The sequence below is a fragment of the Myodes glareolus genome, chromosome 4 (assembly GCF_982192425.1).
Source record: "Myodes glareolus chromosome 4, mMyoGla1.1, whole genome shotgun sequence".
NCBI classification, from domain to species: domain Eukaryota; kingdom Metazoa; phylum Chordata; class Mammalia; order Rodentia; family Cricetidae; genus Myodes; species Myodes glareolus.
In genome coordinates, this window is record NC_142029.1 from 65,520,357 (window position 1) to 65,536,184 (window position 15,828).

Sequence of the window (15,828 nt, forward strand, 5' to 3'; positions counted from 1 at the left end):
TGGTGTCCCTCCACCCTGCTTACACTGCAGTTACACAGCATCCACAAAATCCAGAATAATCATGCATCTAGTAGGGGTGGAGGGGATCTTCTCAGGTTCATCTCAACTAGTACAAAAGTTTGCAAACCAGTGGAACCTCAGAAGTACTCTTCCAGACAAAAGGCTAAGATATTAACTGAATTAAAGAAACTTTAGGCATAGTGATTACAGTTAAAACAAGACAGGACTAGGCTGCCAGCCACAGAGTACACCTCAGCATAGCTTTTAGTTCCCTCCCACCCCTGAGCAGTGTGAGAAGTATGGTCTGGGTTCCCTCCCACTCTAAGCCCCTGTTAGATCAACCCCAGTCAATACAGCTGTCCAAGGACTTGGCCTTCATGGTACCCCTTGTAAGGAAGCCACCTTTTCTGGCAACTCCTCTTACAGCTCCCTTTTCAACACTATAGTGAAAAAACCACACCTGATTTCTGGGGCCTGCCTACTACCAATCATTGTGTGAACAAGACCCTGGTTCCCTAAACTTGGGACAAGATGCTTAAGCAAAAAAAAAAAAAAAAAAAACAACAAAAAAAAAGGCCCTTCCCCTGGAAATGCCTGGATATACTGGATATACAAACCTGGAACAGGTGTTTATGGAAAAGATTCTGAACCTTGCTGAAGGGGAGTTAAGCATGGGGCAGGGCAGTCAGGCAGCTTGGCCAGTCTAATCCCCTCAAAGATCCTGATCAACTCTCCTGTCATGCTAGGAACCTTTCATACACAATACCACAGGACCCTATTTTCACCATTCAGTTCTGAAGGTTGCATGTACCCAAAGCCTTCCTTGGGCACTTCAAAAAACAGTTCTAACCTGAGGTGAATTTTGGTGTGTGGGGTCTTTGTCCACTGCTCTAGGCTCTAGACCTATTATCTCTGCTGTAGTTTTGTAATTTTAAGGAAGTTCAGTTCCTTCCTGTAGCTGCAAGAAGCAGCCTCCAGTCTGGGACTTAAGGAGTGGTTCCCTGTTCGAGAACTTCAATGAAGCACAGTGGCCAGACTAGGATATCTTCTACATACAGACATGGTACCCAAGTAACCCTTACACAGACTGTTCCAGAGTGTTCAGCCTGGAGAGTCCTCACAGTATTTTTGAAGGCAGAAATTGCAGCATCTGGTGGTAGGGGCATATACCTTTATCCCTAGCACTTGGTGTTGTAAAAGGAGCGGGCTGTGTTTTCAGCACCCGGCTCCCGGCTAGCTTATACCCCGAAATAACAACACACAAATTGTATTTATTTAAACACTGTTTGGCCCATTAGTTTTAGCCTTTTATTGGCTAACTCTCACATTTTGATTTAACCCATTTTTAATAATCTGTATGTCACCACGAGGTCGTGGCTCACCGGGAAAGATTTAGCATGTCTGACCTGGCAGCTTTATGGCAGGCGGCTCTCTCTGACCCTGTTTTTTTCCTTCCAGCATCCAGTTTTCTTTTTCCCGCCTCTCTAAGCACTGCCCTATCAAAAGGCCAAGACAGGTTCTTTATTTAACCAATAAAAGCAACACAAATATAGAAAGACCTTCTACACCACTTGGGAGATAGAGACAGGCAGATTTCTGTGAGTTTGAGGTCAGCCTGTTTTACAGAGTGAATTCCAGGATAACCAGGTCTACACAGAAAACCATGTATTACAAAACAAAACAAGTGCCAGGAGGTAATGGTGCACGCCTTTAATCCCAGCACTCAGGAGACAGAGACATGCAAATCTCTTGAGCGTGAAACCATTCTGGATATATGAGTTCCAGCACAGTCAGAACTTAACAAGGAAACCCTGTCTCGAAAAAGAATAACCCAAAAACAAACAAACTCCAGCGTCTACAGCTCAGTCTGGCAGATTGCCAGGCTGAAATATGGCTGGCCAGGGAGCTGCCAAGCAGATCACAAAGATGGGTTACAGGTATCCCTTCCAGAAACCAGAGGAGCCTGGAAAACATTTTTTTTTTTTTTTGGCTCCTTGCAGTAACCTCTGGGTCCTTTGCTGTGCCAAGAGACCAATGCCCCAGGGTTAGGCACAGCTGCAATTGTCAGGCAGTAGCTGCTTTCCATCTTCCAACTCAAAGCTCTCTGAGACCCATACATCTACTCCTCACCCACCCAGATACACTCCACCTCAGCCTCTGGAGCAGTAGGTGAGACTGTCAAGTCAATCCTCCCCTTTATCTGCCAACAAAACCAAAATCATCCCTCATGAAAGAATGCGATAGCTGTTATTATCTCATCTGAAGAACATCCATAGAAATCCCAAATCCAGAGAGAAAATGAGAGAAGGAGAGAAGGAGAGAAGGAGAGAGGGAGAGAGGGAGAGAGAGGGAGAGAGAGGGAGAGAGAGGGAGAGAGAGGGAGAGAGGGGGAGAGGGGGAGAGGGGGAGAGGGGGAGAGAGAGAGAGAGAGAGAGAGAGAAATGGGCTGTGTATGTACACAAAGTCAAAAGCAGCCAGTTGTTGGATTAGGAGAGTAATAAGTGCTGATCTCTCATTAGTAACCTCAGTGACCACAGGGCACTGAGGTAGGGGTGTGAGGCAGCCTGATTCTCTTCTGTCCCCTGTGCTGAGAGGCAGAGGCTACCTTCTGTAGATTGCAGTTATGGCCAACCAGTCTCTTCCTCATCTCTCCATCAACTTAGTCTCCTAGGACCCAAAGCTTGGCCAAACACAGGACAGGTATGACCCTCACCCTGCCCCAAACTCCTGGTTTTTTGTCCCTGCCACCACCCCAGGAAAACAGAGCCCAGAGAGCAACTGACAGGAGGAAGGACTTTCATCAAAGACATAATGTCGAAACCAGCCAACTTGTGAAGCGGTCAGGGGCCAGGAAATTTGGGCAAAGGTATCTAAAAATAAATCCCTGAAGCCAGGAAAAAGCTTTGGTGGCTCAGTCGCTTGCCACTATACCACACGCCACACACCCAGTTCTGAGGTCTGGAACCCAAGAACTATCTTCCTGGGGATGCTCCTCCAGATTAGCCATCAAGACTGAAGATGACGACATAGACAAAACAAGGAAAACACTGTACACCAGGCCCTCACTGGAGTGGGATGAATGACAACCCCCTTAAGATGTCATGCAGAGCAGGCCTAGGACATTTGTATCTTACTTCCTGCCATCATACCGGCCTACTTTCCCACCTCCTACCCCTGGGCCCAGGAAAGCACGACCTCTCTAGCAGTGCTCCCTCTCCCAGTCACAAAGGAAACTTGCTCCCTTTCCTAGCCTCTGACCTACCACCACGACAGACATCACTGCCACCCAGCCATCGCCACACCCCATGCAGATGTCAAACAGTTCCACTGTTAGCCCACAGAGCCAGTTTTACCCCAAACCGGGTCCTCTTTTAAACGATTCCCGCAGTTCAATGGAAAGCAACACCATGCTTCCAACTACCTTGAAACAGGACACAGCCTGTGTCACCCCACAGCATCCTTCCTAACAGCCAACCCAGCTTTAGTACAACAGCTACACCGCCAAACAGACTGCCAACCTCTGTACTGGTTCTGCATCACTACAGTCACTGCCCAGGGACTTATGGTCTGGAAGAAAGGAAGGCTGGCAACCCAATCTGTCTGTAGGAAGGAGGAGCATCAACCACCAAGAGAGAGGCAGTCTAACCTGTGGACATTTCTGTTCAGATCCTGACTGCCTCCTGAGCACAATCCCCATCTCTAACCCAGCTCAGGATGGGGTAGCCCATCTTGAACAGATGGCTCCAAGAGAACACTGCATAGATCCTTAGGTTTGTTTTGGGGTTTTTGCTTGTTTGGTTGGTTTTTGACACTTGATTGCCTTCAAACTTTCTATCACTGATACACACATAGACACAGAGAGAAAGATATTTATAATTCTTTTTTTATAAAGGTTGGTTTGTTTATTTATTTATTTATTTATTTATTTATTTATTTATTTATTTATTTATTATGTATACAACATTCCTTCCATGTATGCTTGCATGCCAGAAGAGGGCACCAGATCTCATTATAGATGGCTGTGAGCCACCATGTGGTTGCTGGGAAATGAACTCAGGACCTCTGGAAGAGCAGTCAGTGCTCTTAACCTCTGAGCCTTCTCTCCAGCCCCGATATTTATAATTCTTTGAGACAAGATCTCTTTATGTAACCCAGGCTGGACTCAAACTCTAGGTCCTTCTGCTTCAGCACCCCCAAGAAACTGGGATTCCAGGAGTGTTCCATCATACCCTTACTTACTACGTTTAGATCAAACCAGGAATGATGGAGCAGAGCTGTCATCCGAGACCGAGACCGTGAGAGGTAGCAGAAGGAGAACTAGGAGTTCAAGGTTACCCTCAGCTACACAGCAAATTTAAAAACAGCCTAGCTACACGGTTCCCTGCCTCAGGGGGAAAAAAAAAGCCAACCAAACAAAATTCTCCAAACAAGCCCTTTGCTGTTCCTCACCCTTCCCTGCTTAAACAGCCTTCCCTTCTTTGCAACAGCTCTCTTGGACTCCACCCTGAAGTGACCTGCTATCTCTAACTACCCTGCCCAAGAGGGTCCCCACTACTTCCTACCATGTATCCCATATCTATTGCCTTTCTTCATCACCTCATTGTATACGCCTCTTTCATGCACTAGTCTTCCACACTGTGTCCTGAAGAGCACTCAGTATGAACTCTATAAACACAAGCCAAACGAATGAATAAACAATCACTTCCAAGCCCAATGTGCAGTCTTTCCTTAGCTTTCAAGTCTGTAACACATCTAAAGAAGGGCGCAGACAGGTCAGATTTTTAAGGCTTCTGTAGACAGAACTCTCTGTTCAATCTCTTGGTGGCTGACTCTCCTCCCCCAAACAGGTTGTGTTGCCAGTATTCCTTCCTTCCAGGTCAGAAATGAAGGAGGCAGAGCCTGCCACTGCTGTTCAAGTCCTTGGGAGCAATGGGGGTGGGAGCAAAAGCAGCATCGAGGCCAGGGTGACACATGGCCAATGAGAGCTTCTCAGGCCTCAAGAAGGATACGGACAGGGTGAGGACAGAGACAAAGCCAATCTGACCACATAAGGTTTCTGAACAAGCTCTTGGAGATGGTCTGACCCTAAGACCTTAAACATCTGAAAGAGAAGCCAGGAGTCTCTGCCAATATTCCCTGGCAACATAAGCGCTTGATCCATGAGGGTCTCAGAGAGCTATTCTCTCCAAACTACTTATTCCTCATATCCTGGACCACCTTCTCGGTTACCACCCAAGGGATCTGAGTGACCACCCTCCATGTGCTATACCTATGTCTCACCTTGATGTAGGTATCCAAAGCAGGATGGACTCGGCGGGCAGCCAGCCAAATGGATAGGGGGGTGGTGTAAGGGAAAGTGGCTGTCACTACATGGCTGGGTGCTGGAAAGGAGAATACCTTGAAGCCAAATTTCTGATAGAGGTGGATGAGCTCAGGTGAGGGTGACTCCTCTCCCTCACTCAGGATGCTGCCCACTGCACATCGGCACTTCTCATGAGGCACCTGTAGAGGCAGAACATGGGGTCAGTGTCACATAAAAGGAGGCCTTCACACCTCAGGCCCTCTGCTTCTGGGCTAACTTGGCCCTGGAGGAACCATCTGCTCTGGCAAGCTACAGAGTCCTAGATACAAGGATGGAGTTACCTACCAAAACCAGCTCTGGCTCAAGTCTATGCGTCCTGCCGTAGGACTCTCATCCATTCCTTCAGCAAACAGGCTAAGCTACATATATGACTCAGGAATCATGGTGAGAAGAGAGAGAGAGAGAGAGAGAGAGAGAGAGAGAGAGAGAGAGAGAGAGAGAGAGAGAGAGAGAAGACTTGACCCCTACCCTCCAGAAGCCTTGGGGAGGAAGAACAAAAATATGCCTGAGTTATCTCCACCCTCTGCCTACAGAGCACTGCCAAGGGGCCTCCAATCTCCTGATATTACCTTCTATGGGCCCCAGTTTCAGAGGGCCTCCAGCAAGATTGCAAATAGCCCATCTGAGGGTCTGGATCTAGCACAGTCCAATTAGTTTATTCCCCTCCTATTTCCCAGAGGAGCAAGCTTCACTAACAGAGAAATCATGGTAAGCAAGCCAGCAGAAGTGAGGAGTAAGAGCAAAGAAAAAAGCCTACAGCGGCTGTCTTTTCTGGTTGCTCCATGAAAACAAGCATGCGTGAATGTGCACAGGCCAGAGGCCAGAGTAGGGATTTAGCATTTGCTGTGGAGGGTCAGGATGTGAGTAAAAATTTAAGAGGACGCTCTTCTAAGTTCACAGGTAGGGACAGCCATCATCCCAATAGCCTCTCTATCTTTTCCACCTAAAACCTGCCAATTTCCAAATTCCTTCCTGTTTATACTCCAGACTGTTGGTTCCCCCATGTATCTCAGTACCTAATGTATGTACTTTCTATTCTATTCCTCTCTCTCCCTCATGATCCTTTCTCCTCTGGCTCCCATTAGTCAGAGACAATGAGTTTTGAGTTTCCAACACTTCTAGGCTTGACCCAAGGCATACAGGGCAGTGCTCACTTCTGGCAGCAGGTGGCACTAGTCTGTCCAACCTTCTGTTTCCCATGTCATTTTCCTGCCAGCTGTGTACCAGCCCTTGGACTAGGCCCCCATGGGAAGGTATTCCTAAATCCAGGACATTTAGCACACATCTTGACTCAAGTCTGGGTTTTTCTTGATCTGAAGGCACCATTCAATTCTTTCCTTACCACAGCCTGTTGACCTCTCCCTACACTCCCCCATCTCTACTTTCCTGGCCCACTTTCTCAGCACCATGAAGTTATTACACATCTGCTTCTACCATCCCTACCACCCTGTTTTGGCCTTTTAACATCTGTCACCATTCCCTGGGGGCTTTCTTAGCCCTGATCCACTTCCTCTACTCTGGCAACTTACCCCTGCCTTAGAGTCACACTTTTCTGCTCTAGGCTCTGCCCTCTGAGCAGACCCTAGGGAGTTAACCAACTCTCAATGTTCTGACCTTGTTGCGTCCTTGAACCCAATGACAGTAAGCATAACTTAGGAGTTTTAGGGACAGGCAATATAATGCAGTGTTCATAACCATGGCTAGAGGAAGGCTGACCAGGGAGTGAAACTTGAGTCATATGATTCTAACCAACTCCCTTTGTTTCTCAGAGCACCAACTCCTTGATATTTCCTTACAGGCCTTTCATATAAAAGAGATAATTCACAAAGGTGTGGCACTAATGAAAGATCCTGTAACTATTTTTGATTATTCATACTAATAGTCCCTGGGTCTAGAATGCCGATCAAACCTAACCTTTGAATATAGTCCTTCCCCACCCATCCTTCAGGTTCAATGCCTCTTGGTAAACACTTCAGGATGGCTTTGTAACACTTTTCCTCTCCCTAAAACTTCTTATCTTTCTCAAGACTATTTATCTTTAAGCCCCTCCCATTGCTTTCAAACATGATGCTGCTGCAGTACCATGTCTTCTCTGTAGATGGTGCACCTATACTACTTACACATAATTGTTGCTATGGTCAAATAGGCAGGAGGCTCCCACAGGCCTGGACTACAGGTCAAGGGACAGGGAAGACACCTGACCCAATGTAAGCTATGCTAGGTGGGAGGGGACTAGAGAAAAGAGAAAAAAATGTTAACATAAGTTAGAGGGAGAAATGGGAGGATGGTCACTAGTCACTTGACAGCACACTCCTCTTTATCCCTTGCCTACCTTAATTTGGATCCCAAGGTCTTTCCTGAGATCACTTCAGCAGTCCCCATGTAACTACAAATAAAACACTCCTGATGCCAAGATACTTGAACACATGATTAGAACCTCTCAATGACTCCCAGTTCACATCTATGGCAAAACTAAACTTCCAAGCCAAACAGGTCAGGCATGACACTGAATTCACCTCAGGACCAGGAATCAGCAGGGCAGGCAGCCACTGGGTACGTGGCAGAGGGAGGGGCAGAACCCGACTCTGGCCCAGCCCGCCTTGCCAGCCTCCTCTCCTACCACACCCCCACATACACCCACATGTAGCTATTTGTAGCCAAACATGCCACGTCTTTCCATGCTGCCTCCCTTTGCGTAAGCTACTTCCTCTGCTTAAAATGTTCCTCTTCAACATATTTGAGCCTTCCTTCTGGAAAACTTCAGTTCATCCTGCAAGACTCAGCTCAACTCCTCTCCTCAAAGCCTTCCGCTATTCTCCTGGGAGCTTCCCTTCCTCTTTGACCCCAAATATACACAAATGAAACAATTCTTCTGCACTGTAATGAAACCTTCTCATTTTTTCCCAGCACTCCAGCCTCAAGGCAGAAAAGTCTAGGATCCTACACAGAAAATTCCTTTGGTATGTTTGACAATGGTGCAAGTACACACACAGCTGCTCACACACAAACCTACACCACAATCAAATCATCTGAAGAAAGGGAAGTGCTCCTCTCCAATGTAACAGAGTAGTGTTGAACAAAAGAGCTCTCATCTCTCTGACTCGGTTTGTCTGTGTCCCCAACTCCACAAGTAAGGTTTCACTGTCTGCCCCTTCCCTATCCTGGTCAGAGCTTAGAAGACAGTATAAGAGGTCCTACAGTAATCCCACCACCTGCAGCAGAACCAGGTCACCAGCAAGGAGATAGGACAGCTACGAAGATAAACCAGGAAGTGACAAAGTTGGTCCAATAGCAGTGACCTAGCCCCACGAGAAAAGCCTGGGTCTCCTATTTGTCTACTTCTTCTACTCATCAAATTTGTTTGGAGTACCTATAACCAGAACAAGAGTGGGACCAGAACTGCACCAAACTGGAACCATACTAGGGAGACAGGACACAGGTAGAACCATCAACACTGAAGAAAGAAAAGCCCACCCAGGGTCTACCATCAAAACCAAGGCTATCATGCCAGTCACTGGTGGCGCACACCTTTAATCTCAGCACTTGGGAGGCAGAGGCAGGCGGATCTCTGTGAATTTGAGGCCAGTCTGATTTACAAACTGAATTCTAGGACAGCTAGGGCTGTTACATGGAGAAACAGTCTCGAAAAACAAAAACAAGGAAGAGAGGGAGAGAGGGAGGGAGGGAGGGAGGGAGGGAGGGAGGGAGGGAGGGAGGGAGGGAGGGGGAGAGAGAGAGAGAGAGAGAGAGAGAGAGAGAGAGAGAGAGAGAGAGAAAGACTACCAAGGAAGAGACAGGGCATGCCAGACTTCAGCACATCTCTTTCAAAGTGTACAGCCTCCTCTGTCCCAGTACTATGAGAAGAAGGCAATTATTTGGAACCTGAAGATTTCAGATATGAGTCCATTTTAATTCTAGCCCACTGCCCCTACCAGAAAGCTTTCTGGCAACCATTAGGCCACAGTGAAAAGTCATCTCAAGAGTACTGACTGGCTGAGATCTCAAACGTGTAGGAATAGGACATGATTGGTATCTTTCGGATTCAGAAAAAGAAAATATGTCAGCTGACATACTGGGTTCAGTGGAAATGGCCAACCTCAAGCCCACCAGCCATTCAGCCGACTATCATCTGCCAGTCCAAGCCCAGAGGACTGCCCTGATCCTTTTCTTGACAGCTCTCAATAAGAGCCACCAAGGCAATGGAAGACGTAGAGACAGAGCCCTGTGCATGCCCTGGAACTCTCAGGGTTAAAATATAGTGGTATCTGCCAATTACAGATGTATACTGGACCTCCTTTACCCAGATCTGGAATACAGTCAACACACCAAGACATGTGCTCTACTTATCTGTTATGTGAAAAAACCTGGGGTAGCCACCAGGTGGAATATGGGCTGATGCCAACAACTAGGCCAGGAGACAGGACTCATACTTTAGGCTCAGAAGGAAGAAAATAGTCATTGGAATGTCAACTCTAAAAGAGGTTCTGGGGCTTTCTGATCTTAGGAACCATCTCTCTTACTCCCAGAAGCATGTCCTACTGATTGTGGGCACCTGACAAGGCCTCACCACACTGCTGTCCACAGGTAAGTTCATCAAATCCAAACAGCCTTGTGTGGTCAGTTGGTACTGTTCTCAACCTTGTTCCTGCAGCCCAGGATACCAAGTTACACAGCAAATGTCACACAGCAAGGCAGTGTTGGGGTCAGGGTTCAAACCTAAGCAGACAAGCTCGAGAATTGCAACATGCAACCCAGTCACCTGGAATTTGAGAATTCAGTTCTAGCTAGGGAGACACAACAGTCTTCCCCTGAACTGTCTCTCCTCAGACTCAGGGCACCTGGTGCAGATAGTCCTGAAGGTAGAAAAGTCCAATGGTACAAGGCTCTCACAGTCAGGGCTGGTGTCAAATGTGCTACGTGCTATTAGGAGCCAGGCATTGGGCCTTTGTCTCATCAATTTGATGCCACAAAAATAAAACCTGGGATGGGGAAGATGTATTTAGCATGAACATGGCCCTGGGTTCAATATTCAGCACCCGAGGCAGAAGGGATCCTTTCATCTCATTTGATACAGGAGACAGACTCACTGGGAGGCCAAATGACTCACCAGAGTCACACACTAGGAAGCAGCCAGAGCCTTGATTCAGACACAGAAGGACAAATCCAGAGTCCTCTCCTCTCACTTTACCTCCCAAGGGCAGCAAGAGCTTGCTCACTTTGTGAGACCTCTCCCACACTTAACATATTACAGAGCAATAGTCTGGCTCCATCTGGCAGAAAACATGCACAGGTTAATCGGAGCAAAGCCTGGGTCTCAGGAAGCAGCATCTCAACCCTTATTTCCACCACCCTATAGAAGAAGTCAGCTCTGAGAAACTTTATCTCCTTATCCCTTCCCAGGCTCCATCTGACCTACATGTCTTAAGGTAGCCCCAAACCCTTCTGAACAGTGAGGAGAGTGGTACAGACCCAAGTCAGAACCCTAAAGACTTGGTTGTTCTAAGCCTTGATTCTCAGTGGCCTAATGGAAAGAAAGGGGCATAGTATTCTTTAAGCCCAGAATGCCACCAATTCCTCCATTATTCCATGCCTGGGAAAAGTATGGTGCTTGGTGCTGGATGTGAACAGCAGATCCCTTCTGTCCAGCTAGGTAAATGCAACTAGCTACCACACCCTCTTGCCTCACCTAGGCCACCACAATGGTAGACAGGCAGGTTGGATAAGCCCCAAACAGCAGAGGAGTGATGTGGAAGGTATGACAGGAGGTGGCGGATAGAGCAGACCTACAGGAATGGTGACAGCACCTAGCCACAAGGGCCTATTTGCGGGCCAGTGTGGTTAGGACCAAGTGAGGCATGTAGGGGCCTCCTAGTTCTTCATTTCCTTCCAACACAGAAGGCCCCCAGAGGATTTTTAACCCTAGCAGAGCAGGCTAAAGACAATTTTCAGCTTTCCAGTATCCAACTTAGAAATGGGCTGAGAGCGGAACGGTTTTTCCCAGCTAGGACTCTTCTCACCCTTAGCAAAGGCACTGTGAACTAAGATAGGGAAGTAGGGCAGGTCTGTGACGGTGGCCTCTGGAACTCACTCCTACTCGCCAGATACCTTCAGGAGGAAATGCCTGTACTCCATGAATGTTGGCCATTGATGAGAACAGCATCTGTGATCCATATCAGGTACTGTCCACTCTCTGACACATGGTGCCTCCCTGCACCCCTTTGCCCTCAACTACGTCAAGGCTTTCAGGGTCAGGGAATGGAATCCTTCCTCCTGACTCACAGGAACCATCTGCTCAGACCTCATTCTTTCCTCCCATCCAAGACTCTAAACTCCAGACATAAGCAGCAAATGATATGAAAGAATTTACAGCAACTGCTGTAAAGGCAGCTACTGTCCTGCCTTGGAGGTGTCTCTTCTTTGCCATTTTCTAGACCCATACTGAAAAGGTGGAGTTTTCCTAAGCCTTTCTCAGGAATTGTCTTCTTTCTTGCACAGCTTGAGATAGGAATGGTCATGTCTAGGGAGCTGTTGGTTCATACCTCAGCAGGGTGTGATATCTAAAGTCAAGCAGATCTCTAACCTGGCTACTCACTGCTTTACTCAGGGCCTGAAAGAGCATCACTTCCTGCCACAATCACAGAGAAGCCCATCTGACTCCTGCTGTACTGTGCTGGGAGACTGGAGGTGGTACACCCAAGAAGCTGGCCTATATCCTCTTTCCCTATGTATACATTCAGGATGGCCACTGCTAGCAAAGGCAACTAGGAAGTAGCAAACAAAAATTTTCAGTTTTTCTAAGGAGCAAAACAGGGTCTCATCTCCAGCATCTTCAGGTTCCTAAATCTTCACCCCAAATGATGCTGTACCCTAAGTACTCAACAAACTATACCTCATGATCTCCATGGTACCCCAGAGTCAAGCACAGGCCTGGTACAGAGCCAGGACTCAACTATGTATTGACTAAAACAAAAAAAGATTAGTATCTCATTCAGGCTATCTTCATCCCCAACTCCTCCCCCACCACACCACCGCACACCTATTATACCTCTTACAGCACCAGAATGTAGACCAGGTGGTTGGACAGATGGCTGTGAACCCCTGAATTCTGGGAGTTCATGATTCCCTAGACCTTTTACAATTACCACTGGGCAATGTCTAGCTCAGGAACACATAGAGAGCCTCAAGTGTCCTTGTGCTACCCCAAGTGCATGCCAAGATATAATCCTGCTTTCATAAGTATCTTCCAGGGAGCTGGAGAGATGACTCAGAGGTTAAGAGCACTGGCTCTTTTCCTTTTCCAGAGGTCCTGAGTTCAATTTCCAGCAACCACACGCTGGCTAACAGTCATCTATAATGAGATCTGGTGCCCTCTTCTGGCCTGCAGGTATACACACAACCAGATTAATGTATACATAATAAATAAATAAAAATCCTAAAATTAAAAACAAAAGGTATTTTCTGGAGTGACCCAAGTTTCCAAGTTAGGCAGGTGCAGAATCAAAGTGGTCACTTTAACCTCTTCACTTATCTTCTTGGCTGACCAGACACCCACTGCCAGGTCAGTCTCACTCTCAGCTCATATTCACAAGTATTTCACCACCCTTTCCTGTTAAACATCTGGTGAGAGCCATGTGCTGGGGTGACTGCCTCACTTTACCACTGAAGTGAATCCTGTCAGCCTCTCTATGAAGCAAGTATTTTATTAGGATGTTGCAGAGGAGGAAACATTAGTTCATAAAAGTTGTGATATGTCTAAGACAGAACATTAAAAAAGTAATAGAATATGATCAGATCCCAAACTGCCAGTTCTAAGGCTGTACTCTCAGGGCATGACTCCCTTGCACCTGCATCCAAGGCAGACTGTGTTCAGTCAACACTGGAGCCCCAGGGTCCATCTATTCCTGAAGAGAGCCACATGGTGGTTGATTGGAAGAAGTGGCCAATGCCAGTAGAGAAGTACATTTAAACAGGGTTCTTCTAAGACTATACTTTCAGGGATCATTTCTAAAGTTTATAATAGAGTTTTTCTGTCTCATTTCCCTGGCTGTGCCTCCAGTAATGACCCGTTATCTTGACTGGTTCTGATCCTGGAATGAGCACCGTCAACCTAAAAGGGTTATGTGCTTCCAATTGTACTTGGGCCTCAGTGCTTCTGACTTCAGGTAATGCCATCTCCAGCCATGTGAGTGCAAAGCCTCAGACAATGTTTACTCATCCCTCAAGCAGCCTGTGCCACCTCTCACCTGACCCAGCCAACCTTCTCAATGGCCTCTATGCCTCATCTTCTTCCCTCCTACACTTGTCCTCCAGTCAGCTTCCTAACACAAGGGTGGGAAATAATGTCACACCTCCTCCACTAGCCCAAGGAACCTTTTCATGCCCCTTCTCTCTTTCTCTACCCACCCCATACCCAAGAGATCACATTTCCTATTCACCCAAGACTCCAGGCCTTTGTTCCTATGTTTCTTATAGCTTCTTAATTCAGTTAGCCCTGCACGACAGAGGCAAATTCTAGTCATGTGAGAAGACCCATCTATCTGAATCTTCCCCACATGCTTGAGGTACTCTTCCTAAAACCCCCAAATCAAACTTCTAATTAGAGACACTGAGTCTAGTGTTTTGTTGGCAAATCATCTACATGGGACTGACAAGCTAACTACAGCTTACTGAGTGAAATGTCCAGAGTGCGGGCATAGAGGGCAGAGAGGGATCAGCACATCCTTGTTTCACCATGTGTCCCAATGAGGCCTTCTCCTAGGCAGAGTAAAGGCCTGTTCACTTGAGCTTTCCAGGCAAGGAATCAGACTGAGGAACCCAAACAAAAGTACCCCAGGGTTTAGCTTGCTATGGCTCAAAAATGGAGGCTAAAAAGTCCTTGGCAGCCGGGCGGTGGTGGCGCACGCCTTTAATCCCAGCACTTGGGAGGCAGAGGCAGGTGGATCCCTGTGAGTTCGAGGCCAGCCAGGTCTACAAGAGCTAGTTCCAGGACAGGCACCAAAAACTACAGAGAAACCCTGTTTCGAAAATAAAAAAAAATAAAAACAAAACAAATAAAAAGTCCTTGGCAGAGTGGCCAGTTCATCTAGCTATGGACAGCACCACCCCATAGCACAGCAGGAAACTACATTGGCAAGCCCTGACTCACTGTAGGCTTCAGTTCAGCCAGACGCCTACAGGGTAATAGTGATGCTGGATTAGTTTTTGAGCCCAGCATCTTGGGCACCTGGCTCCATTTGGCCCTCTTCCAACAGGTAGCTTGAGGTCTACGGAAAAGCTGCATCACCGGGTGGGAAAGCACCACGGTGACTAGAGAGGTAGGATTCTGAGTCCCATGCCCAGAAGCTGCCCTCTCAGTCCTCAAGAGTCCACAGACCTGGCACGAACGCTGAGGAATGGAAAGCAGACAAACAAGATTTAACACTAGAGAAAGGGCAGACAGCCTAGGAGCACTGGCCACTAATGGAGATAGGTAAAGGAAGGACAGCAAGAGACAGAAAATCAGGTTCAGACAGAGGTGGGGTCTTCTGTACTCAGAAATCCTTGAGAAGACATGAGCAGAGGGACACAGCTGTGGGCAAATACAAAGCCTCGGTGGCCCAGCCTAAATCTGGAAGGGCTTTAAACTTGGAGAGAGAAGATAACTGCAGGACCAGCTTAGAGTTCCCTGTCCTTTACTTAGAAACACAAGATTTTCCTACCCCACCATGACCTGGCCCAGGTTTATCCAAGAGGCAGAAGCCCACGGAGGCTCCTTACCGTATGGGGGTTGTCATAGTAGACAGCGATGGAACGGAGTTTGGGAGAGATGCTGCAGCTCTCCGTGAAAAACTGTCCAATGTGACCATAGGACCCCACATGGAACTTGTAGGCCACAGTGATGTTATGGATTGGGGGTGATCCAGCGCTCACTGTCACCCCAGTCAGCAGTCCTGAATACCCAGCAAAGGCCAGCAGCGTCAGCAGCAACAGCAGAGTCAGGCCCCCAATCAGGCCCAGGAGCAGGAGATCCGGCATGGTTCTGGGACTCCCTCTCAGCACCCCAAGGCAGCTGCAAAGGAGACAGAAGGGAGAGGAGGCTGGCACCCTGCTCTAACCTTGCCTGCCTGCTGATTCTGGCCCAACCTCAGCCATGCCTTAGTGCTCTGACCCAGGAGGGGAGGGGCCTCAGGTATTTACACACAGTGACCTAGAAGGGAGCTACAGATGACTGAAGCCACAAGCCTCTTTATTTCCTAATCATAGCCATTGACGCTGGAACAATTCTGCCTGGCACTAACAGCCCTGCTCATACCCAAGGAAACTGAGTCATACTCCAGGCCCTGACTGGAGTGATTTTCCCCAAGCTGGGCTAGATACCACCTTGTCTGCCTCTTCCTTCCTGCAATTGAGCCACACTGCCAGCCTGGCATCCTCAAGCTTCATGCACTACTGTGTGTGGTGGTGTGTGTGGGGTAGACATGAGCCAG

The 15,828-nt window shown here is 47.7% G+C and overlaps 1 protein-coding gene across 6 annotated transcripts in view; it reads right to left on the bottom strand.

The window, feature by feature from the left end:
- Tex264 (testis expressed 264, ER-phagy receptor) overlaps positions 1-15,828 on the bottom strand; it is a 30,127-nt gene that overhangs the window by 11,400 nt on the left and 2,899 nt on the right. For all 6 annotated transcript variants that reach the window (XM_048416787.3, XM_048416791.3, XM_048416790.3 and 3 more), the window contains exons 3-4: positions 15,119-15,410; positions 5,281-5,502 (exon numbers count right to left, since the gene is read on the bottom strand). In XM_048416787.3, coding sequence (XP_048272744.1) covers positions 5,281-5,502; positions 15,119-15,376 — 480 coding nt within the window. In that variant the 5' untranslated portion in view covers positions 15,377-15,410. The remainder of the gene's footprint in view (positions 1-5,280; positions 5,503-15,118; positions 15,411-15,828) is intronic.